General features: G+C 34.5%; 1 protein-coding gene across 2 annotated transcripts in view; it reads left to right on the top strand.

Moving 5' to 3' along the window:
- The window catches only part of LOC136034042 (transducin beta-like protein 2), a 118,288-nt gene that overhangs the window by 9,769 nt on the left and 84,754 nt on the right, over positions 1 to 23,765 (top strand). Inside the window, exons 2-3 of one of the 2 annotated variants that reach the window (XM_065715117.1) lie at positions 3,500 to 3,724; positions 15,006 to 18,732. In XM_065715117.1, the coding sequence (XP_065571189.1) occupies positions 3,500 to 3,724; positions 15,006 to 16,348 (1,568 nt within the window). In that variant the 3' untranslated portion in view covers positions 16,349 to 18,732. Of the gene's footprint in view, positions 1 to 3,499; positions 3,725 to 15,005; positions 18,733 to 23,765 lie in introns of those variants that run through there. The other variant, XM_065715118.1, reaches the window with a different exon arrangement.

The raw sequence follows: 23,765 nt of genomic DNA, 5'->3' as shown, positions 1-23,765 counted from the left end.
TGCTCCATCGCTCCCAATGCTGGGGGTGGAGCTCGCTGACCGTTTTTTGAGACGACTTTGCCGTTCCGTACTCCGAGGTCAGTCTCACCGTTTGCAATCCGTCTTTTAAGTTCCTCTGTAGCGCTCTTACGTTTAGCTCTGTCCTCTCGGGACTCATCGCTGTGGAACTGTATGTCTGCTTTCAGCTCGACGGATTTTTTCAAGATCTTTACCTTGGTGGCAATGTCCGTAACACTAAAAAGAATCGGGGGAGGGCGGTGTGGGACTTGCTGGGTGGGTGGTTTGTTTGCACCGAGTCTTTTCAGGTTCAGAATTTTGACGCCGGGGAGACTATAATCTGAGGCTAGGTGCTGGATCACAAAGTTTGTATCATCGTCTGTAGGTGAGACACCGTAAGCGATGAGGTTCAGTTTCCTGCGTTGTCTGTCCCTATCCTGCCTCATCACTTTTAGGACTTGGTCCTCTAGGTCAGTACCAACTTTTCCCTCCGCGACTAGTTTAGAGATTCTGCTATCGACATCAGCAACAGAACACTTAGATGCCATGTCTCTTTCAATGTTGGAGATCCGATCACTGAGTGGGTTTACTGCCTCGCTTATTTCTTTTGTGATACTGTCCTTAAATAAGTCGAACGAATCATCAAACTTTTTTGCGATTCGATCTTCAAACTCGGAAAGGAGGGTTTTTACTTGGTTACCAATGTTACTTTGATTGGACGACTGCGGTGCCCTGAGTTTGCACACTGGGCATACCCACTGGCAACCAATTCGCCTTGTCATCTTTGTGAAAAGATTGTACTCAGCTAGGGGCATCTCCAAACACTTTATACATAGCCAATTTTCACAAGAATCACATTCAAGGGCAGATGAGTTAGGGTCTAATGCTACCGCGCACGCTGAGCATTTGTCTTGGCCTTTAATCGGACTGTCTTTCTTCCGCTTAGATGACTGCGATGCCATCTGTGGTTCTTTCTCGAAAAGTCTGTAATTAATTCGTACTCGTACGCAGATGAGAGTGTCAAGTTTGTGGGCGCGGATTCAGAACTTGGGGGACCTGTGGGAAGCGCGGATACTCAAATCACCTATCCAACTTCATGTTTGTGTAATAGTAGTCACTAGTGACTCACTTTCTTGAAGGCTTTTTGAAGGAGGTGGTAAGAGCCATAAGTTGCTTAGAATGAATGCTTAAACTCGAAAGAGGGGGACAGGAGAAGGCGAAATGATTAGTCCCACCCAATGGAGGCAAAGTTGAGGGGGACTGTAAAAATTATTCAGATTAGTTAGAATGACATCTAGAGAGGTATTTTCCCTAGTTGTTGGTATTTTAACTATTTGCTTAAGTCTTAGAGTGGAGCAAATTGAATTCATCTTAAGTTCATTTGTGTCATTTAAGTTCATTCCTGAGCACAACTCTTACTTATACTTTTAGAACTTAATATGACTTCATGTTTGTGTAATAGTAGTCACAAGTGACTCACTTTCTTGAAGGCATTTTGAAGGGGGCAGTAAGAGCCATAAGTTACTTAGAACGAATGCTTAAACTTGAAAGAGGGGGGCAGGAGGAGGGGAAAATGATAAGTCCCACTTAATGGAGGCAAAGCTGAGGGGGGACTGTAAAAATTATTAAGACGTCTAGGGAGGCATTTCCCTAGTTGTTGGTATTTTAACTATTTGCTTAAGTTTTAGAGTGGAGCAAATTGAATTCATCTTAAGTTCATTTGTGTCATTTAAGTTCATTCCTGAGCACAATTCTTACATATACCTTGAGAACTAATCATTATGATTTCATGTTTGTGTAATAGTCACTAATGACTCACTTTCTTTCACAAGCTGTTTTTATCTGGAAAGTAAAGGAGTTGAACAAAATATGTTTGTAGTTATTGAAAACTAATTTCAGAATGCTTTTAGTACACATTTTTAGGCTAACATTGCTTGGTCCCCTTTTTCACACGACTTCCAGTCTCATATATCCCCAAAATGCAAGCTTCACTCACCCTCTGTGGTTTTCTTGAATCATGAATTGATGCAAGATTGTTAATATAAACAATCACTCTTGAGGGAGTAGGAGATTTATGAGATTTTAAGAGTTTATTTTTGTAAATCTGCTTCCCCTACAAACTATAGGAGGGGGAGTGACTCCCTTCAGCATTGTGCTCTTTAATCTTTTTTCAGACAAGCTGTCCTGAAACTAAATATTTATTTACCTAAACCTCAACTGAAAGGAAGGTAGAAGTAATATTTTGAAGAATCCCTACCATTTTTTCTGACAATAAAAGCAACCTTGGCAATGTATTCTAGATAGAATATTTTTGAGAGTAGAGCATCTAAATATTTATGACCAATTATTAAAAATGAAATCTATTAGTTCTCAAAGTTCTTAACTATTTATGCTTAAAAATTGCCTGAGTTGTCATTTTAAAATCCAATTTTTAGAGTTGAACAGCTAATCTGCTCTTTACAACAGAGCTATCATTTTTTTTTTTTTTTTTTTTTTTTTTTTTTTTTTTTTTTTTTTTTTTTTTTTTTTTTTTTTTTTTTTATGGTTGAACACGGGAATAGTATAATTTAGGATTTATTTATATTTTGTTATGAATGGTTTTATTTCTGTTTTTCTTGTCATTTTGCGTGTGTAGAATAAAAAAGGAAGAAGAAAAAATTAAATTGTTTCATGTTTCCACTGTCTCATGATGCATATTTGAAGTTTAAAAAAAAATCATAGAGTGGGGTAAGGTTATGTCAAAATTATAGGAAATCCTTTTCTAAACAACAATTTTGGGTTTAACTGTATTGAACTATAATCAGCAAAACACATAACCAACTGACTAAATTTATAGAAAATGCTTCCAGAAAAGCCCTTTTCAAACATAAGTATATTGATTAGGTGGGTTGGCTGAGTGACAAAATAGCCAGCTATATATAGGATAATTTTGGTTCATTTTGAATTGTCATACTGCTTTTTGCTTTGAATAAACATGTTTTTTAATAAAGTTAATGAATACAATAGCCTATATTCAGTTATAGATGATGTGCCTCACATGTATAATTTATCATTTTTCCTCCTGGTGGTCATCATACATAGTCTATGGTTGTAGAAAACCTAACCTCAAATGTATAATTTATCATTGTTCCTCCTGGTGGTCATCATACATAATCTATGGTTGTAAAAAACCTAACCTCACATGTATAATTTATCATTGTTCCTCCTGGTGGTCATCATACATAGTCTATGGTTGTAGAAAGTCAGGGTAAAGTTTATTCGACTTTAGGTTAAGAATTGTAAATTCCAAGCATAAAAGCATTTCTTATATGCACACAAGGGATGATTTTAAGGGTAAACCCCTCAAGATTAGTCTGACTCGTAGAAAAGACATGTGCTCCCTGAAAACATATGGCTTAATATGTGCTTCTGAAGGAGTACCACTAAAGTTTGTGTCATGCACCATCTAAATTTAAACGATGCATATAGATGTATTTATTTTTAGCTCTATTTATGATTTTAGATTCCAAAAATGAGCACAAAGAAGAGAAAACAGTTGAAGAAGTTGAGAAAAAAACTACAGAAGTAAAGGTTAAGAAAAAACAAATTGCAGTTGAGAGAAGAGCTAAAGAATCAAAACCAATTTTTAGTCACCCATGGCAAGTAGCAACACTGAAAGGTCATACCTCCCCAGTAATGGATTTGGACCTTAGCCCCAATGGGAAGTACTTGGCATCTTGCTCTGAAGGTAAAATTTCTTAATGTACTCAACAGAGCTGTCAGTTCAGATTCTCTATTCTTAAAGTAAGCCATTTCAGTTAAACTAGTAAATATCGGTTCCACTTTTTCTTTGCCAATCAAAATGCTCGTAAAATTGACGTCAATATCTGTGGTCATGACTTGAGATTTGGAAGTGACAGCCCTGTGACTTAGGGTATTCAAGGATCAGAAACAACTTTGTGTGGGAATTTCGATTATTGTTTTCAGTTCGTATACTGCTTTAATACCAAATCCAAAGCTGTATCCAATCAATAATATTGACTAAATCTTGTGTTAAGCTTCTGGTATAAATTTAATTCTGCTTACTAGATACTTTTTGTACGCCTAGGCTAATGGGCTAGAAGTTCTATATTGTATCCAGCTAGATGTGACAAAAGAAGTGTCAAGAGCAGTGGCATAATTTCGTCAAAATCTGGGGAGGGGGGCAAAGTTGGAGCCAATTGGGGCGGGGATCCTGCCCCCCTATTCTGTAGCAAATTATGCCCCTGGTAAAAAGCACGATGGCTTTCTGCTTTCGCCAGTGTACAATCCTTTGATCAGTATGTTTGTATTTACACGGGTCCTGTTGAAAGCAGATGAGCTTTTGGATTGTATGTTCAGTAATTCTTCCCACATGTTGTATTATTGAGCAGTGCTGATGTGACTGAAAAGCTGTTGGCATAGTTTATTAGTATAAAACTTTAGGAAAAGAAGGAGAATAAAAACAGTTTTATGTAGATATTCAGTATAATCCCTACATATTATACAATAAAATGTTGTATTTTTGCAAACCTTTGAATGATGCTTTTGAGCCTCAAAATACACTTATTTTAGTCATTGTAAGGTTATACTGATTAAGTTTAACTTAATCTTTTGTAGCTCTTGGGAATTGAAAATTAAAATTTTTGTTAGTTTATTTAAATATTTTGCATTTTTTGAAAGGGATTTTCATAAAGGGGTTCAGTAACATAAGCTTATGTTGTTGTTCTTATAAGTGCCTTGATTTGTTACAGATATAATATGGTGAAATACAAAATTATGATCATTCTCTGAATAATTTTTTTTCATCATTTTGTGAAGGACAACGCTTGTTTTAGGGGGTGTTGTAAAATGGAGAATCATGGATATGTCCATCTTCCAGTCTGTTAATCTGAACATTAGTTTTTGGGACTATAAACTAACAACATAATTATATGGGATGTTGTGTTAACGACAAGTTATGTTAACAACATAGCTTTTTGGGACCAGCATAACTATACGTTGGGTGGGGGATTAGATGTTGCATACCCTCTTTGAAAAATAAGCTTGGAATATAGGAGATCAGGAGCTCTCACGGGGTGCTAGCTTGATTGGAGGGTGCTTTTGATGTTGACAACTGTATTCATAAAATTGTTGTATTTTCATTAAGAAGTTTCCTCAATAAATTCGATGGGGACTTGAAGTTCAGAAACTAAAAGGAAACAAGTTAAATTCTAGAGCAGTGGCTTCCTATTGATTTTGGGCCATGTCTCACATCCGTATTTCTAAAATCCTAACCCGAAGGAGGCTGAAGAGGCCACTAACTTGGTTTTTGAGGTCATCTAATAGGTGTATTTTTACGAATAAAAATTATTGTCTGAATCTAACTGTACTATGTAGATCATTGCAATACTACCATGCATCTTATTTGTTCTTTAAATCCATTTGTGTGTGATGTTGTCCACGTTTAAAGTGTTTTTTTTTTTTTCAAATTAAGGTCCCTAAGTATTTCAGCCAAATAGTGCATGTCCTGCCCGCCCATGACCCGCCAAAATGTTGTCACGGCCGTTGATGGGGTTACGTCCCACTATGGGAATCATGGCTCTAGAGCGTATTAACCACAGTTTACCAATTTCAAATAAGAACCATTTTGTGTTGGTAATTTATTTTGTTTTTAAATATTTTACTTGAGTATTCACTCAGAGCCTCTTTTTTCTCTGCTAACCTATTTTAAAAGGAATATCATAGTTCATTCATTTTTGCCTTTTACCTTATGTGTGGGAATCACGGCTCGAGTTTATAAAGATCTATTTGCCAATTATAAACAACAATCAAGTTTGCTTTTTTTTAAGTATTCGCTCCTAGCCTCTTTTATGTTTGCCACTCTACTATAACAATGAATATTATAGTTTATTTGGTTTTTCCTTTTACCTTATGCATTGAGTCAAAATTAGAAAAAGAAAGATTTTACATTAAAAATGAATGGCGAATTTTAAACGTCTGAGTGTATAAGATGTCAAACTTTGTATATACGTTTGTATATATAAGATGTCAAACCTAAAGTGAAGAGAAATTACCGTGAATGAGGAAATAAAACAAGAAATAAACACCAATAACATCGGATTAGCCAAGATTGAAGAGACAGACATCACAGCCAAAAAGTTTGATCTTTCCATCTTTCAAGCCCTTCTCCTTCCAAAAACCAGGTTGGAATTTGTATTTTATCGAAAACTAAACAAAGTGGTTGAATTAATCAACCAATATTATTAAATCACTTGTAATTCACTAAACAAAGCAATTGCACTATTATCTCCTACAAGGCTCCATAACCTGGTAAAAGCAATTTATAGCTAATTTAATTGCAAATGAAACAAATAAAACTGATTTGATTCTAATAAATGTACTGATAAAAAAATGTCCTGCTGGACGTTGGAGCTGCGTTTAGTTTCTTTTATATTCCAAGAAAAATTACGAACTGTTTAAATTTTTTTCTTTCGCCATTCTCAAACTTGTAAAAATAAGCCGCAGAAATTCTTAACTGCCAATTTTGATGAAAATTAAATGTTGTTTTGTTATATTAGCCTAAGGTGTGCCATCAACAAATTCAGAAACCATTAATTACAAGTTTTGGTGGATATCAAATACTGTTTGTAACATATTTGCTAGGGAGTTTTATGGATAGTAATATTACTTTATGATTTTTAACGATGAGGACTTGAATCTGAATGATATCGATTTCAAAGAAACGTAAGACGCGTTTGTACGCAAACTCGAGGGATGATGTCTACTGGGAGGGGGCAAGGGACCACATGCCCACTCCGGGCCATCCGTAAAAATTGAAAATCTATGTATTTGTAAAAGATTTACTTTGTACATGTTGATTGTGGATATTTTTGTTGCACTATTGGCCACTGATCAGTGATTTCATAAACCGTTAAATACCAACTATAGTCGAAATCATTATCTCTGACAAATGTGTACTTGATATGTTCTGATTTTAGATAGTCAGGATTTAATTTTAATGACTAGAATTTAGCCATTTATGACCTATCATTAGCCATTTCAAACAGTTCGTGATAACGAACTGTTACCATGAACTCGATAGTTTGTGGTCGCATGAAGCGACCCGGCTCAATAGTAACCAAAACCGGGTCGCATGAAGCGACCCGACTCAATAGTAACCAAAACTTTAAAAAAACTGAATTCTGATACCAATACTTACATCAAAAGAATCGCATTTTAATGCTGACTTTAAATATATAAGTATCATCAAGTTTAATCTTACCCATCAAAAGTTACGAGCCTGAGAAAATTGGCCTTGTTTTAGAAAATAGGGGGAAACACCCCCTAAAAGTCATAGAATCATAACGAAAATCACACCATCAGATTCAGCGTATCAGAGAACCCTAGTGTACAAGTTGCAAGCTCCTATCTACAAAAATGTGGAATATTGTATTTTTTGCCAGAAGACAAATCATGGATGCGTGTTTATAATTTTTTTTCCAGGGGTGATCGTATCGACCCAGTGATCCTAGAATTTTGTGAGAGGGCTCATTCGAACGGAAATGAAAAGTTCTAGTGCCCTTTTTAAGTGACCAAATAATTGGAGGGCACCTAGGCCCCCTCCCATGCTCATTTTTTCCCAAAGTCATCGGATCAAAATTCTGAGATAGCCATTTTATTCAGCATAGTCGAGAAACCTTGTAACTATGTCTTTGGGGACGAATTACTCCCCCGCAGATGGGGGAAGAAGATTTCCATGAAGGGAGCGCAGCATTTTCTAACATTATTAAAAAAAATAAAAAATAAAATGGATAAGTTTTTTTCAACTGAAAGTAAGGAGTTAAAACTTAAAACGAACAGAAAATATTACGCATATGAAGGGTTCACCTCCTCCTAATAACTCACTCTTTACGCTAAAGTATTTTTAGTAATTTCAACTATTTATTCTACGGCCTTTGTGATTCAGGGGATAAAATTTAAGCTTTAGTGTAAAGAGTGAGGTATTGACGAGCGGGCGAACCCTCTCATATACGTAATAAAAACATACGAATATAGAAGTTTGTTACGTAAGCTAATTCGTAAGTTACGTATATCTTTTACTAATGATAACGTTCGTAAAAAACTAAAAGTTATAGTTGCCTTTTTAAGTGCCCAAAAAATTGGAGGGCAACTGGGCCTCCTCCCCCTCCTTTTTTCTCATAATCATAACTATGGGAAAGCCATTTAGCCAAATAAATAAATATACAAATTTCGCTTTAATTATTTATCTGCGTAGAGCCGAAATCAAAACATGGATTAACTAAAAAACGTTCAGAAATTAAATAAAAAAACAATTTTTTTTTAACTGAAAGTAAGGAGCGACATTAAAACTTAAAACGAACAGAAATTACCCCGTATATGAAAGGGGCTGTTTCCTCTTCAACGCCCTGCTTATTGCGCTAAAGTTAGACTCTTTCTCTCAGCTCTACTTTTTAAAACAGTATAAATGTTAGCGTAAAGACCAGGGCGTTGAAGAGGGAACAGCCCCTTTCATACACGGGTAATTTCTGTTCGTTTTAAGTTTTAATGTCGCTCCTTACTTTCAGTTAAAAAAAACTTGATTTTTTTTGTTTAATATCTCCGAGTGATCATGAGTCGACTGAAGTTAAAAATGTGTATGAGTAACTTTAAGGATGGGTGATGGTAGAGGGCATACAAAACCAGGCCCTTACTTTAAGACCTCTGTTCATAAAGATTGAGAATCCTTTTATGACCTTTCAGAAAAATATAACGTATCCGCTTTTTATAATCTGTTTTGCATAATCTGTGATCCATATCCCTGGCGCATCATGTATGAAGTTGCCACTGGAAGCATATTTTTTGGGCCATTTGATTTAACCTTAAGGATATTGCTGCCTTAAAAATGTTTTCCGATATTACGTTTTGCGGGATGTCGTATGGTCTTTCGAAAACCTCCGAAGTGTCCCTATGACTATCCATTCTACGTGATAAGACCAAAAAAAGATGGGAGACATATTGCTCTTTAAATGGAAAGCGAAGGAAAGCATTTACCACTGATTCGTAAATGAACTCTGATGAAAGCAAGATAGGAAAATGGTGTTCAAAAACTAATTGGAGCTCGGGGGAGATCCACTAATCCCTTGAATCTCCCGAGCTTTTATTATTGTTCCGAAGCTCATTTTTCTGTTTTGCTTTTATCAAAGATCCTTTTTCTATCAGTAATATATCATTTTCTACTAGTTAGATTTTTCTTGTTCTCTTAGATTTTTTCCAGTAGAAAAATATAGATTTTTTTTATTCCTTTTGTTAATATTTCATTTCCTCTGTACAAAGTTTGGGATGAGTTGTTAGTAAAAGAAATTGTGATCATTGGTAAACTGTCCGGATTCTTTGAAGTTTACTAAACAAAAATTCTTCTTTTGGGTGCTTTGAAGTCATATTGGAGATCACCATACGACGCATTTGGAAGGCATTTTTCTTCTGTTCTATCCCTTTTGTATATATTGAAAGCATTGTGAAAGGAAGCATGCATAGCTAAAGGCTGTATTGTGGATGATTCCATTGTTCGTTTTTTGTATATTGTGTCTCGATTCTGTTCATTTTTTTTATTTTTATTTTTTGATTGGAAAACAGCTTTTTGTTCTATTTTGGACTCAATTTGCTGTAGAGAACTGGCACAACGACTGGAGAACGGGGTATTTTAGGCCAAACCTGAAACAGAAGTAAATTGAATGTTTGACCTCATGAATGTTTAGCCTCGTGTTAGGGGTGTTTATAGGGTGATTTGGTTTCCTCCTAAAAATTTGATTTTTGTCAATCAAATTAAAATGGACAGTCTAGAACCTCAAGACATAGTTCTTAGAATTGAATCCCACCAAAGTTTCAGTTGGACTTCAGAATTGACTTGGCTACTTAATACAGCCTAGTAATTTATCATATATTGGAGCTGAACTGTTTGATCCTTTCAAAATGGTGTTATGTAGAATGTGAATCACAGATTGACTATTTAGAAGGAGTGTACTAGTTAGAAGCATATACACCAAGGGGAGTGGGGCTTCAAAGACTTATTTGTAGTATCAGTGACCTTGACAAAGGTGAATTATTTCCAGTTTTCCATTGATGAGTTTTTTGGACCATTCTTAGAGAGGAGAAACTCCTCTTTTGTTTATGAACAGGGATTATCAAGCAGGATTCCCTTGGCTATGGGAGGTAGAAAGCCCGTGGTTTGAGCCTTCTTTAAAAAGAGATTAATGAGACAATAAATAAAAATTAATCATATCTTACATGTATATATATATATATATATATATATATATATATATATATATATATATATATATATATATATATATATATATATATATATATATATATATATATATATATATATATATATATATATATATATATATATATATATATATATATATATATATATATATATATATATATATATATATATATATATATATATATATATATATATATATATATATATATATATATATATATATATATATATAGTTCAATGCTGAACTCTAGTTCAGCATTGTCGAGTGATAGCCATGAGAGGAAAATTTTCAAGTAAGTCAACCCGTAGTCAACCTGCGTGTGTTCCCCGGCGAGAACCTCCAACAGGTACGACTCTAGTTCGGCCTTTGTGAAGGGACACACATGCACGGAAAGGTGTAGCATAAATGGGAGACAGTAACAACGGCAATCAAAGGGATAAAATTAACCCTTGACTGGGCTGCCCACTTAATTGAACAATCTGTCTTGGCTTTTTAAATTCAATTAATCTCCGTAATTTTTTTTAAACATACAAAACATACATACATGTATGTTAAAACATACAAGAGAACATACATTTTTTTAAACATACAAGAGAGAAAAGCTGCAAATGAGACGAACATTTTCATAATTTCCTATAATTTTTATAACCTATAATTTTTACGGACGAATTTGTAAAGGGAGGAACAAAGAAACCAACCATGCTATATTATTTACCATTTTGGTTTATTGTTTTAACCTAGGATAACCAAACTACCGGTAAAGGAGGTTAATTTTCAGTCAGCGTGTATTACACGTGCTTTTTCTTTTGTACATTACTAATAAAAAAACAAGTTTTTTTCAACTGAAAGTAAGGGGCAACATTAACAATCAAAACGAATAGAAATTATTCCGTATATAAAGAGGTTGGTCTCTCATCAATACATTTTTCTTCACGCTAAAGTTTTTACCACTTTTAAAAAGCTTCATATTCTAATTAATCGACCCTTATGTTTTAGGAGTCTTTCTTAATTTTTTTTAGCACTTTAAAAAAAGCTTCCTATTTTAATTAATTTGCCCTTGGGTTTCAGGAGTCATTCTTAAAAATTAGGACAAACAGTCAAACTTTAGCGTAAAGAGTAAGGTATTGAGGAGGGAGGAACCCCTTCATATACTGATTTTTTTTTTCGTTTTGAGTTTTAATGTCACCTCTTATTTTAGTTGAAAAAACTTGTTTTTTTTTGTACTTAATATTTGACAAAAGTCAAAACTTCGGCGTGAAGAGCAAGGTCTCGTGGAAGGGGCAGCTCCTTTCATATACAGAATAATTTATGTTCTTTTTAAGTTTTGATGTTGCTCCTTACTTTCAGTTGAAAAAACTTGTTGTTTTTTTTTTTTTATTTAATTTCTGATCGTTTTAATTAATACCGAGAAATCCTGCTCTCCCCATGAAAAATTCCGGTACTTGTGTATTATACGCCACTCACTTAAGTTTACGATGTGAAAAACTACAGAACAAACCGGTTTGTTCTTTATTTTCTTCGTTACTTTAAAAACAGAGTTGTGCTATATATTTGCACATTAGGGGATGGGGGTAAAGTATAGCATGTAAAACGTGTTAGATACAATTATTCTGCATATTATGAAGTAAGAATTGTTTTCTAACTTCAAACTTTCCAAATACCTTACCCCCCCCCTTAATTGCAAATATATAGCCCAAATTATATATTTCCCGTCTAATCTGTCACTTCTCTTTCTCTTGTCTCACGCTAAGTAGCGGGTACCAAGTTAAAAAAAAAAATAAGAAAAAAATAGGCGAAAATCAATTAAAATTAAGCTAAAAGCGTATGCCACCAAAAGTTATAAGAAGGTTTAGTTTTCTTTTGAAAGTATTGTTTGTTTTGCACTTGTTGGTTTTTTGCCGTTTAATGTCAATTTTTGCTCGTTTTCTTAAAGAATTAGGACAAAAAAGTCAAAACTATTGCGTAAAAAGTAAAATCTTGTGGAAGGGGAAACTCGTTCCATATACGTAATAATTTCTGTTCGTTTTAAGTTTTGATGTTGCTCATTTCTTTGAGTTGATAAACAGGCTATTTTTTTTAGTTGAATTTCAGATTTAAAAAAAAGTAATATCGAGTAATTTGGTTGTCCATGAAAAATTCCGGTACCTGTGTATTATACGCCACTCACTCAAGTTTACAATGTGTAAAACTCGAGAACAAACTGGTTTCTTCGTTAGTTTCGAAAAAAATTCAACTATATATATGCACATTGGGAGGGGATCAAAATATAGCGGGTCTGTATGCAAAATGTGCATCCAAATTACACATTTCCCATCTATTTTGTCCCTTGTCTTGTCTCACGCTAAGCTGAAAGTAACTAACGAAGGAACCAGTTTGTTTTCGAATTTTACATAGCTTAAACTTGAGTAAATGGCGCATAATAAAGAAGTACCAAAATTCCTACCCTCTACGGAAAATAAAAAACAAAACATAAAAAAAGTTCTCAAATTTGGAAAGCCTTATTTTCCACGGGGAGGTATTTTCCGGTGTTATTTTCTGCGCGGGGGGGGGGGTAAACGCCGGGATGTATTTTACGGGGGTATAAACGCCGGCCACCATCCAAACAATGGCGAATTTCATAAACTACAGCCCTGTCCCAACGGGCTGTGGGGTCATCTTGCCCTTAAGTATTGTTTCTAGATCTTTCAACTATGCTGAATAAAATGGCTATCCCAAAATTTTGATCAGACGACTTAGAGTGAAAAAGGGGCTTGGGAATGGGGATAGTTGCTGTCTAATTTTTTTGGTCACTTGAAAAAGGGCGCTATAATTTTTTATTTCTGTTCAAATACATTCTCTCTTGACCTTCTAGACCATTAATTCGATACGATTACTCCTGGGAAAAAAAAAACAAATAAACACGCCTTCGTGATCTTTTTCCTGAAAAAAACGCAAAATTTGACATTTTTGTATATAGGAACTTGAAACTTCTACAGCAGGATCCTGTGATACACTGAATCTGATGGTGTGATTTTCATTGAGATTTCGTGACTTTTAGGGGTGTTTTACCCCTTTTTCGAAAATCAGGCAATTTCTTTCTGGCTCGTAGCTTTTGATAGGTAACACTAAACCTGATGAATTTTATATATTTAGAATCAGCATAAGCCGATTCTTTTTATATATGTGTTGATATTGAACAGTTTGACTACTCTAGGGTTTCTCGTGGGAAGGGTGATATTAGGCCCTCTCTGACGACATTGTTGATCAACAATCTGTTCTGGCGAGACATTATTCACCAAAAATATTGTTCCAGTGACCAAAAAAGCGTTTTGTTTATCAACAACGTTGATGAAGACTATTCACAAATTAAGATCATTCTTTGTCAATTTTGTTGGCCAAATACCAGCAGGAAGTTTCAAAGATGATTATCATAGGATACTCTTTTTTTACAATTTAGAAAAGAAAAAACAATTTGTTATAGAGATTTCGTACATATTATTTAATTGATGTCTTTCTTAAAATAAGACATGAGAAGATACTTTCTTTTGAATTCTCTTTTCTCTCCATAGGGCATGTTTTGAATTACCTATCTTTTTTCCCTTCATTGGACATATTTCGAATTACCTATCTCTTTTCCCTCCATGGGACATCTTTTGAAATACCCTCCATAGGATATTTTTTGAATTACCTACCTGTTTTCCCTTCGTAGGATATCTTTTGAATTATTTATCTCTTTTCCCTCCACTAGACATCTTGAATTACCCATCTCTTTTTCATCCATTGGGCAACCTTTGAATTACCTATCTCTTTTGCTTCCATTAGACATTTTTTGAATTACCCATCTTTTTTCCCTCCATGGGACATCTTTTGCATTACCTATCTCTTTTTTCCCTCCATTGGACATATTTTAAATTACCTATCTCATTTCCCTCCATTGGACGTCTTTTGAATTACCTATCTCTTTTCCCTTCATAGGACATCTTTTGAATTATCTATCTCTTTTCCCTCCCTTGGGCATCTTTTGAATTACCTATCTCTTTTCCGTCCATAGGGCAATGAATAAATCTTCTTGGGTTTTATGAAGAAGTCCATAATCTGATTCGACCCTTTGAAAGTTTATATACTCGGGTTTAATTGAAAATAGTAGAATATTGTTCTTAGATCAACAGTTGTTGATAATAAAATCTTTTCCTGCGACTGCTGATTAACAATTTGTTCGCCAGAAAAGTCCCATTGGCGAAAACTTCTGCTTAAAGGCAAAAGTCTGGAGGATTGGGCTGCCAATCCACACATTTTGACAAGGAACTAATGAAAGGGCAATGAGCATTTTTATCAGGGCTTAAAAAAAAAGAACGGTTAGAATTGAAACTCCCCAGTTTTATGTATTTCATCGTTTTCTCCTCTCAAAACTACCATGGTGAGTTTCGAGGGTCAAACTTCCGTGAGCTTATGAACTTGAACATTTCGAAGGATAAGTGGTTTGCTTTTTTAGTGTCTTACATTCAACAGAAACAATTATCTTTATTTGATTAACGGATTCAAAGGAATAGTTAATTATTCGAAGTATATGCTTTGACTTTAACCCCATCCTATTCCAAACTTATATCTTCGCATCTGCAGATGCTAGCTAGATCCAGCAGAGCAAAATGATTTTCTTATCTCCTATCTCTTTAAGGCTTTTTCAAAAAATAGTCCGAACTAAATCATACTTTTAAATATCTTGCTTTGTTTGATTAATAGACAGTTATTTTCTATCAGTTGTCGGACACGAAGTTGACAGAACATCATCGGACTGTCAAAGTGATGAGTCACTGCATGAGCATCAATTAGAAGAGAAAGAGATACATCAGCCAGAACTTCCAGATACAAGTATTGAATCATTTGAAAGAACTGTTGCCCGACTCTCCCGTCGACAGAGAAAAAATCGCCAAGAACGTGAAAAACAGAGGGAGAAGCAGCGCGAAGAGGCGGCAATTCCTATAATTGTCGAGTCTAAAGAGAAAAAGAAAAAGAAACGAGTTCGAAAGATTCATTTTGGAGGATCTGTACTCACTGAAGAGCAGATTTACCCCTTTTTCAGAAGTTATGCACTGTCTGATCATGCTCTCTTAACTCTTGGATTCCCTTTAAAATTAGAAGATAATAAAGCAGTGATTTACAAAGCTGACTTGAAGCGTTTGATAAAAAAGAAATTTGACGTTAATGCAAATGAGTTTGTTCCCGGAAGACGAAGTTATAACACTAAAGATGGTGATACTCCACCTCCTCATACACCTTCCAGTGATGGTTCGAATGATGACTCTGACAATAGCTTTGTTACTGATACAAGTGATACCAAATTCAAGTGTATAAGGTGTTCAAAGAATTTTACATATTCCCTCGCTACTGTTGATGAGTGCATTTATCATCTAGAAAAGTTTAAAGGATATGGTCCATCATTAGGTGAATATAGATGCTGTGGTCGAGAGGCAAGATCGGAGGGTTGTAGTGTTGCAAAAGTTCATGTGTGGTCTGGATTACATATTGGATTTAATGGTCCCTTAGGGGGCTTTGTTCGCACTCTACCGAGAGAAAAAAGTGACCGCTTATCTATTTATGCTATTGATTGTGAAATGGTTTATACAACGGTCGGGAAAGAGGTTGCGCGAGTTACGCTAGTTGATATTCTTGGGAAAGTGGTTTATGATCATTACGTAAAACCTGAGAATGAAGTAATTGATTATGTCACAAGTTTTTCTGGAATCACTGAGAAGCATGTTGAATCTGCAGAGAAATCGTTTAATGAAGTACAAAGTGATCTGCTGAAACTGATCTTTTCAGATACCCTACTTATTGGACATGGTTTAAATAATGACTTACAAGTGTTGAAAATGATGCATCCTTTGTGCGTTGATACATCTATTGTTTATACTCATCACAAAGGTCTGCCAAGGCGTTATTCCCTGAAAGACCTTGCAAGATCAGTTTTAAACAAACCTATACAAAATTCAAAAGAAGGACACTGCAGTATTGAAGACGCTGTGACGTGTCTCGATTTAATGTTATTCAGAGTATTACAGGACTACCATTTGGATAATAATGGATCTTCCGGGTCCCAGTAAGTTTTATTTCACATACTTCAGGGTCTTGAAACTATCAGAGTATAATTTTTACCGTACTTTTAGCATTATATATTTTAGAAGATATCTCTTTATCGAAGTTCCTTAAGATCTGAGTGAGTTTCTGGTCCTTGATGTGTGTTTTCTTGTAATTTTAAGTCCGGACGTGTTTTATTGATGCTTAGGCAGGATTCCGTCCATATGGCTTTTGCTCGAACGGGATTCATTCCATATTAGACCAAAATGTATAAGTCATAAATGCAACATGCCTACAAGTAGGCATCAGAAGTTTAAACAGCTATTTTGTTAGTACCCTACGAAATGTGTAAAATGACATATTTTAAAAATTTTAGGTTTGTTGCTATTAAACGTGAGGCTACTAAAAAACAAAAATATAGGTATTTTGTATTCCTCCAGACCAGGAGAGGCTTTGGGCCCCCCTCATTGCCGTGACAATTCCTTTTTTCGTTCTATCGTATTTTCGTATCTTGCTTCTCAATAAAACTGCTCGGGCTTTTTCACTTGTGTAGGTTTCGTCTGAACAAAGTAAAATAACAAGTGAAATCTCAGAATTGATGTTTTAACGAGTATATAAACCAGATTATTCTCAGTAGGCCTCGAAAAAATATATTTTTTTTTTAATACTTGCGCACGGGGAGACGAAAGACTTCTTTGATGTTGATTCTTTGATGTCCCTAAAAACATTTTTTTTTGTTTTACCACATTTTCGTGTATTCATTCTCGTTACAGCCTATTCAGGTTACCCCTCCTCCCTCCCGACCAACTTGATTGAAAATGCATTTTAATTCAGATTCTTCATCCCCCTCCCCTAGGGTCGGATTCTGGTGCACCTTACATCTCAAATTCCTAGTTTGATGACATAAAGGTAAGTAATTTTCTCAATTCGCCCAGAACGCATCATATTAAATACCTAACCCCCCTCTGTATACTAAATATTTAATTAAATACACCTGTATCCTAGCTTTCTCATTATGAATGACCTAATTATAAACGATTGCAGACAGACAAACTGGTTTTTCTCAGATGAAACAGAACAAACTTCTTGAGTGTATTCGGGATAGTATAAAGTATCAAAATTTTTGTCCGGGCAAGGCTGTATCTGGTTTCAGTTTTTGATCCCCCTCCCGAATTTTTATGCGTTTATGAAAGTTTTTAGCCCCCCCCTCCACGCCGAACAAAAACCTGGATACGTCCCTGTCTCCAGGATATAAGATCCTTCCCCAAATACAAAAAAGCTGAGTACTGATGGTAACTTGTCAGGTTCCTCTAATAATTTAACATGAGTATTTTAATGCTGTGATTTTAGTTACTAGTTTTGATAGCGAGATTTTATTGCTTCGTTTTTTGTCATAATTTGTTTATATGTGAATTGGTCAATACTTTTTGCAGCTGTTTTGTACCTTATCTGATTGTAATAGTTTTTTTTGTATATTTATAAAAAAGTATGACAGTTGTTAATGCTTGTGTCACTAACCATTAAGAAACGAAGTAAAGTATTGAGTATTAGGCAACAAATAAGAAAAGAATTTGCAATAAAATAGCTGGCTTGAGAATTTGAAAAGGGACCACGTGGTCAATGCTTGTATGCAAAAACTTACTTTGAGAGGGATAGTTTACAAGCCGAAATAATAGATGAATTAGTTGTAGATAAATTTTTCAACTAAAAAAAAAACCGCGAGATTTGAGATGGATAAAGGCTTTGAAATTTAAAATCAGCCTCGGGGCCCAGGTACATACACTTATACTTTTGGTGATTTGGAATTTAAAATATTTGGCACGAAAAAACAGGTAAATTTTATGCATTTACAGTTTTTAAGAAAAACAGCTCGAGATTTGGGGATGGCTGTATGAGGCCAAAAAGAGTGCGCGCCTAGTGTGTTATATTTTTTAATTGGGATTTTGCTTCAACCCTGATAAATCGGATCAATTGTTTTGAGCTGTTTCCAGTGCCTCAATTGGCATCCAAGAAAGTGTGGGTTTCCATCTTTCTGAGTTTGTCTTTAACTTTTCCTTAAAAAATTCAGAAAATCGAGCTTTTCGTCTCAGAAACATTTTTTACCATGTATATATATATATATATATATATATATATATATATATATATATATATATATATATATATATATATATATATATATATATATATATATATATATATATATATATATATATAGGTTACCTATAGCCTAGGTACCCGTGCATAAGAAAGGGCGTCCCACCCCCTGAGATAATTTTGAATAACCCATTTCCTGGAAAAGGTAAAGATAATGGCCAAAAATTTTTTTACGGTCTTGATATTATACCCACATCCCTGGTAAAAGGGCTGATACCGCCCCAGAAGTTTGAGCTTTACTGCACCTATTCAAACACACACACACACACACATATATATATATATATATATATATATATATATATATATATATATATATATATATATATATATATATATATATATATATATATATAATATATATATATATATATATATATATATATATATATATATATATATATATATATATATATATATATATATATATATATATATATATATATATATATATATATATATATATATATATATATATATATATATATAAAAATAAATATATATATATATATATATATATATATATATATATATATATATATATATATATATATATATATATATATATATATATATATATATATATCGAAGTAATTTCATCCTTCCATCTCTCAACTAAAAATGTTAATTTTTTCAGGGGGCTAGAATCAATCTGCCATAAGTTAATGCCTTTGAACGCGAATTGTTAGAGGTAATAGGTGAAACGATGCACTAACTTATCACATAAATAAAATTTTCTTGTTTTTATTCTTTTGTTTTATGGACTAGTGTTAAAAAAATACTCTTGAGGAAGTTCTGGCTTGTGGCTGTCATAGCGCACTTCAGTCTCTTGTAGGCCTACAACAGAAAACGTTTTTACTTTTTATTCTACAAGGTTTAACATAATTGTATAAACTTCACAATCTAACCCTTTATTTTCAGTTTAAACTATTAAACTGTTTAGTTTAAGATCTAAGTTGGCCAGGAGTATGGTGACATATGCGAATTTAGTCAAGGCTAAGGATTTGGATTGAGTATAGTTGGGGGGGGGGTGTTTAATTAGTTTCGTGCGGTTTCCACTTACGTTCATACAAATTTGTCGTACAAAAAAGGTTATTAACATGATTCCCAAAAGTTAGGTGTTTTTGGTTTCTGGTGTCTGGTGTCAGCATTTATAATATACCATCTCTACAGCTGACAAAATTTGACTTGTAGACTAAGTGTACCTTGATTCCAATACTTCAATGCGTTAGCAATAAGTCGTGGGTTGTTTTTTACTTTTAAAAATAATTTCAATTTGACAGTGCAAATTTTGTATTACCCTGTATTTGCAAAATGTAGTTTGACGTTTTATGGTTCTTTCGTTTTTATTGCTTTAATTTTTATTTTTTAAAATTATTTAATTTTACTGTGTTGTATATATGTTCTTAAAGGTTTTTAAATTGTAAAGCACTAATTTTGTGGTAAGGCTTGTTTCAGACATGTGTGGAACAAACACTACTGCCGCTAGTAATGATAAAGCAAACTTTGCGAAGGTTTTTTTTTCAATAGAAACTTTCAGGTTAGGTGGACTGGGTGAAACAACTCCGATTAGACTCAGTGCTGGCTTAAATGAGGTTAGGGTACTGAGAAGAACTTATGTATGAGGACCACGGGGTTTCCCAAGACAATTGTCAAACTGAGACTAAACCAAGCGAAATAAAAACTTGATGTTTTTTCTATAGAATTCATCCAAGACCAAACCCCTGTAAGGTTTAAAGCCCCTTCTGAAGTATGAAAAGGTAAATGAAAATGCGTTGAATTTTGGTGGTATAATGACTGGAAGGACTTATAAATGACCTCACATCTCAGTCCCCTCGAGTCGAATTCCTTTGTCATTTATGAAATGGTTATTGTTATCAGAAAATGGAATATCAACTGCGATCCCACAGGGTTACCAAATATAACCCCCTAATCCCCCTTCCAAAAAAGAAAGAAAAAGAATATAAAGATGTAAATAAAATTGCTTAACTTTTGGTTACTTAATCCCAGAAATGTCCTATAAATGACCTCATTGTTGTGCTTCTCTCCATTGTAATATAATCCCTGAGTTCAATACAAGTGTCCATCATTAGTAAAAGTTGAAATGCAATCTAGAACCAAAATTACAGACAACTAAACTACGTATGTGACAAATCATTTTGTCTTCTAAAAGAGAAAGTGTGTTTATTGATAGAATAATGGACAATTTCTTAGAATCTTTTTCAAGTTCCTCTTTCATATTAGCCTACTATAAATTCCATTTTTCTAAATGATTCGTGAAAAATTCGTCGTTTTGGTGTGGGATTTTGGTCTCAATCGCTGCTTTCGCTATGGTTAGCTTTAAAATTTGGCTATAGAAAGTATCGAAAGAGTTTCGGCAATATGTTCCTAGAAGTAGTAGTGGCTGACGGCCGCTTAGTCTGATGAAGCCTAAGGCGCTGCGACTATTTAAAAAATATCGAAAGAGTTACCGGCAGTAGATGCATTTGTTTCTGGAAGTAATAGTGGCTGAAGGTTACTTAGTCTGATGAAGCCTAAGGCGCTGCGACTATTTTAAAAATATCGAAAGAGTAACCGGCAGTAGATGTATCTGTTCCTAGAAGTAGTAGTGGCTAACGGCCACTTAGTCTGATAAAGCCTAAGGCACTGCGACTATTTAAAAAATATCGAAAGAGTAACCGGCAGTAGATGTATCTGTTCCTAGAAGTAGTAGTGGCTAACGGCCACTTAGTCTGATGAAGCCTAAGGCGCTGCGACTATTTAAAAAATATCGAAAGAGTTACCGGCAGTAGATGCATTTGTTCCTGGAAGTAATAGTGGCTGAAGGTTACTTAGTCTGATGAAGCCTAAGGCGCTGCGACTATTTTAAAAATATCGAAAGAGTAACCGGCAGTAGATGTATCTGTTCCTAGAAGTAGTAGTGGCTAACGGCCACTTAGTCTGATAAAGCCTAAGGCACTGCGACTATTTAAAAAATATCGAAAGAGTAACCGGCAGTAGATGTATCTGTTCCTAGAAGTAGTAGTGGCTAACGGCGACTTAGTCTGATGAAGCCTAAGGCGCTGCGACTATTTAAAAAATATCGAAAGAGTTACCGGCAGTAGATGCATTTGTTCCTGGAAGTAATAGTGGCTGAAGGTTACTTAGTCTGATGAAGCCTAAGGCGCTGCGACTATTTTAAAAATATCGAAAGAGTAACCGGCAGTAGATGTATCTGTTCCTAGAAGTAGTAGTGGCTAACGGCCACTTAGTCTGATAAAGCCTAAGGCACTGCAATTACTTAAAAAATATCATCGCTTGTGCAGGCTATCGGCTTTTTCTGAATTTTGTTTCCTGTTTTGCTTGTTTTTGAGCCTTTTTTGCTTCTTTTTTGTCTCTGTTCGTGTAGTAAAAATAGTTTTGAAATGTACTAAAATTCTGACGGAAAACTTTGTCTCTCTGATTTGTTATAAAAACCATATCTTGCTTTTTCGTTCAAAAATCAATTGTATTTAGTTTAGGTTTACTTTCCATGTACTATAAAATACTATTAGGTATCAGAAGGTCGTATCTACTATTATTGTCAAAGCACGTAAATATGTCATGGTTTTGGACATATTCTCCACTTGAATAAAAACTGGACCCCACAGGGAAATTTGGGACCAGGGTTGTACTCCTGTATTGGAGTCTTAAGATACGTAATACTCCTTGGGTTTGCAGCGACAGGATCCATAAAGAAGGAATTATTTAAAGATACTCTGCAGAAATATTACGTCTAGAAGCTTGTGGATGACAATCTTGAATTTAGCCAATTTTTTGTTTTTTGCCAATTTTTTAGCCAAAATATTTAGCCATTTTTTTTCACTAACACCAGTTTGATCTTTCCTGGGTCCTTGGACTCAGCTGGACTCTTTGGACCTATCCAAACTTTGGACTCAGCTGGCTTTCGCACCTGTTTTTCCATTTTGTTCTAGATGGCATAATAATGATACGAAAACCAAATGGTTGTTGGCACTGCCGTATCCATAATTTTTAGTTGGGGGGGGGGGTATTTTTACTGGGGGTGACAAAAAACTTATAAAATCAATAAAAGTAGTATGTATTTTCATTGCGTATGTACAAGTCGGAAAAACATTTCTGAGGGGGGAGATCAAACCCTCTAACCCCTTCCCTGAATAAAACTTGGGTTTTTGGTCTGCTCCTAACCTCAAGTTTATGACACCACAATTGTTTAAATCGAACGCAAGATTTTAATTTTTCTTCAAAGTAAAAGGTGAATTTAAGCCGACAAAATCCTGAAAATATTTAGAACTAATGGAAATATATAAAATTAATCTATCGAAAATATATAGAGTCAATATTTATAACCCGCCTACAAAATTGAAGGTAGTAGAGTAAGATAGAGAAAATAAATGAAGAATACACTGCAAAAAGAGCAAATTAATGAGAACAACCATTACAACAAAAATAACAATTCTTTTAAATTAAACAACTGAATAAGGCAATCATGGGGGCCCAGCCATAGGTAGGCATCAGGCAAGATGTGCTGATGACGATACAAATCAGGCAATATGTTAGTAGTACCAAGCTAAGCGATTATTATTCTATTCCCTATTAGACCCGGGAGAATAAAGGAGAAATCGGAAATAAATAAATATAAATAAATATATTCGCAAATTTGATGGCAGGCCGTTAAGCCTCTACAAGTAAGGAAGTAATAAGACAAATAAGAAGTAAGGGATCGTTCACACTAGTGAATAAGGGGTATAATTCATAAAATTCTGCGCCTTGTACACGAAAATCTGCGATAAATCTTATACACATTAAAAATTAACAGAAGCGAGTCCTATTTTCTTCTGCTATTCGAAGCCAACAGGCTGCCGACTTTCGTGTCACGTGTGTATTTAAGAGTGGAAAGAAGAAAGGTCTAATATTTTTTTTTTAGCCAAAAATTAGTTAATGAAAGGGAAAATCAATTGAATTTTATGAGTTTTGAGATTATAATAAAGAGAGAGTACCGACTCTGCTAATGTAACAGAATGGCGGTTGTGCAATTATCACTTGCCTGTGATAATTGAAAACATTTTATGTGCAAATTATTTCAATTATTGACGGGCATGGAGAATAAGGGTTATACACGTACAGTTTATTGCTTTTTTTTACACGTAAGCCAAAACAGTCCTTAAGACTAATAGCAGTTTCACAAAACATAGGCTAAAGCCTAGAGACAAAAAAATTAGCATGATCAAGATGTGAGTGTATCTTCGCGAGACCGAGCCTATCGCCACGGTTGTCGATTCGTACCTC

This window comes from Artemia franciscana, chromosome 12 (genome assembly GCF_032884065.1).
Source record: "Artemia franciscana chromosome 12, ASM3288406v1, whole genome shotgun sequence".
Classification (NCBI taxonomy): domain Eukaryota; kingdom Metazoa; phylum Arthropoda; class Branchiopoda; order Anostraca; family Artemiidae; genus Artemia; species Artemia franciscana.
This window is presented reverse-complemented; position numbering and strand designations above follow the sequence as displayed.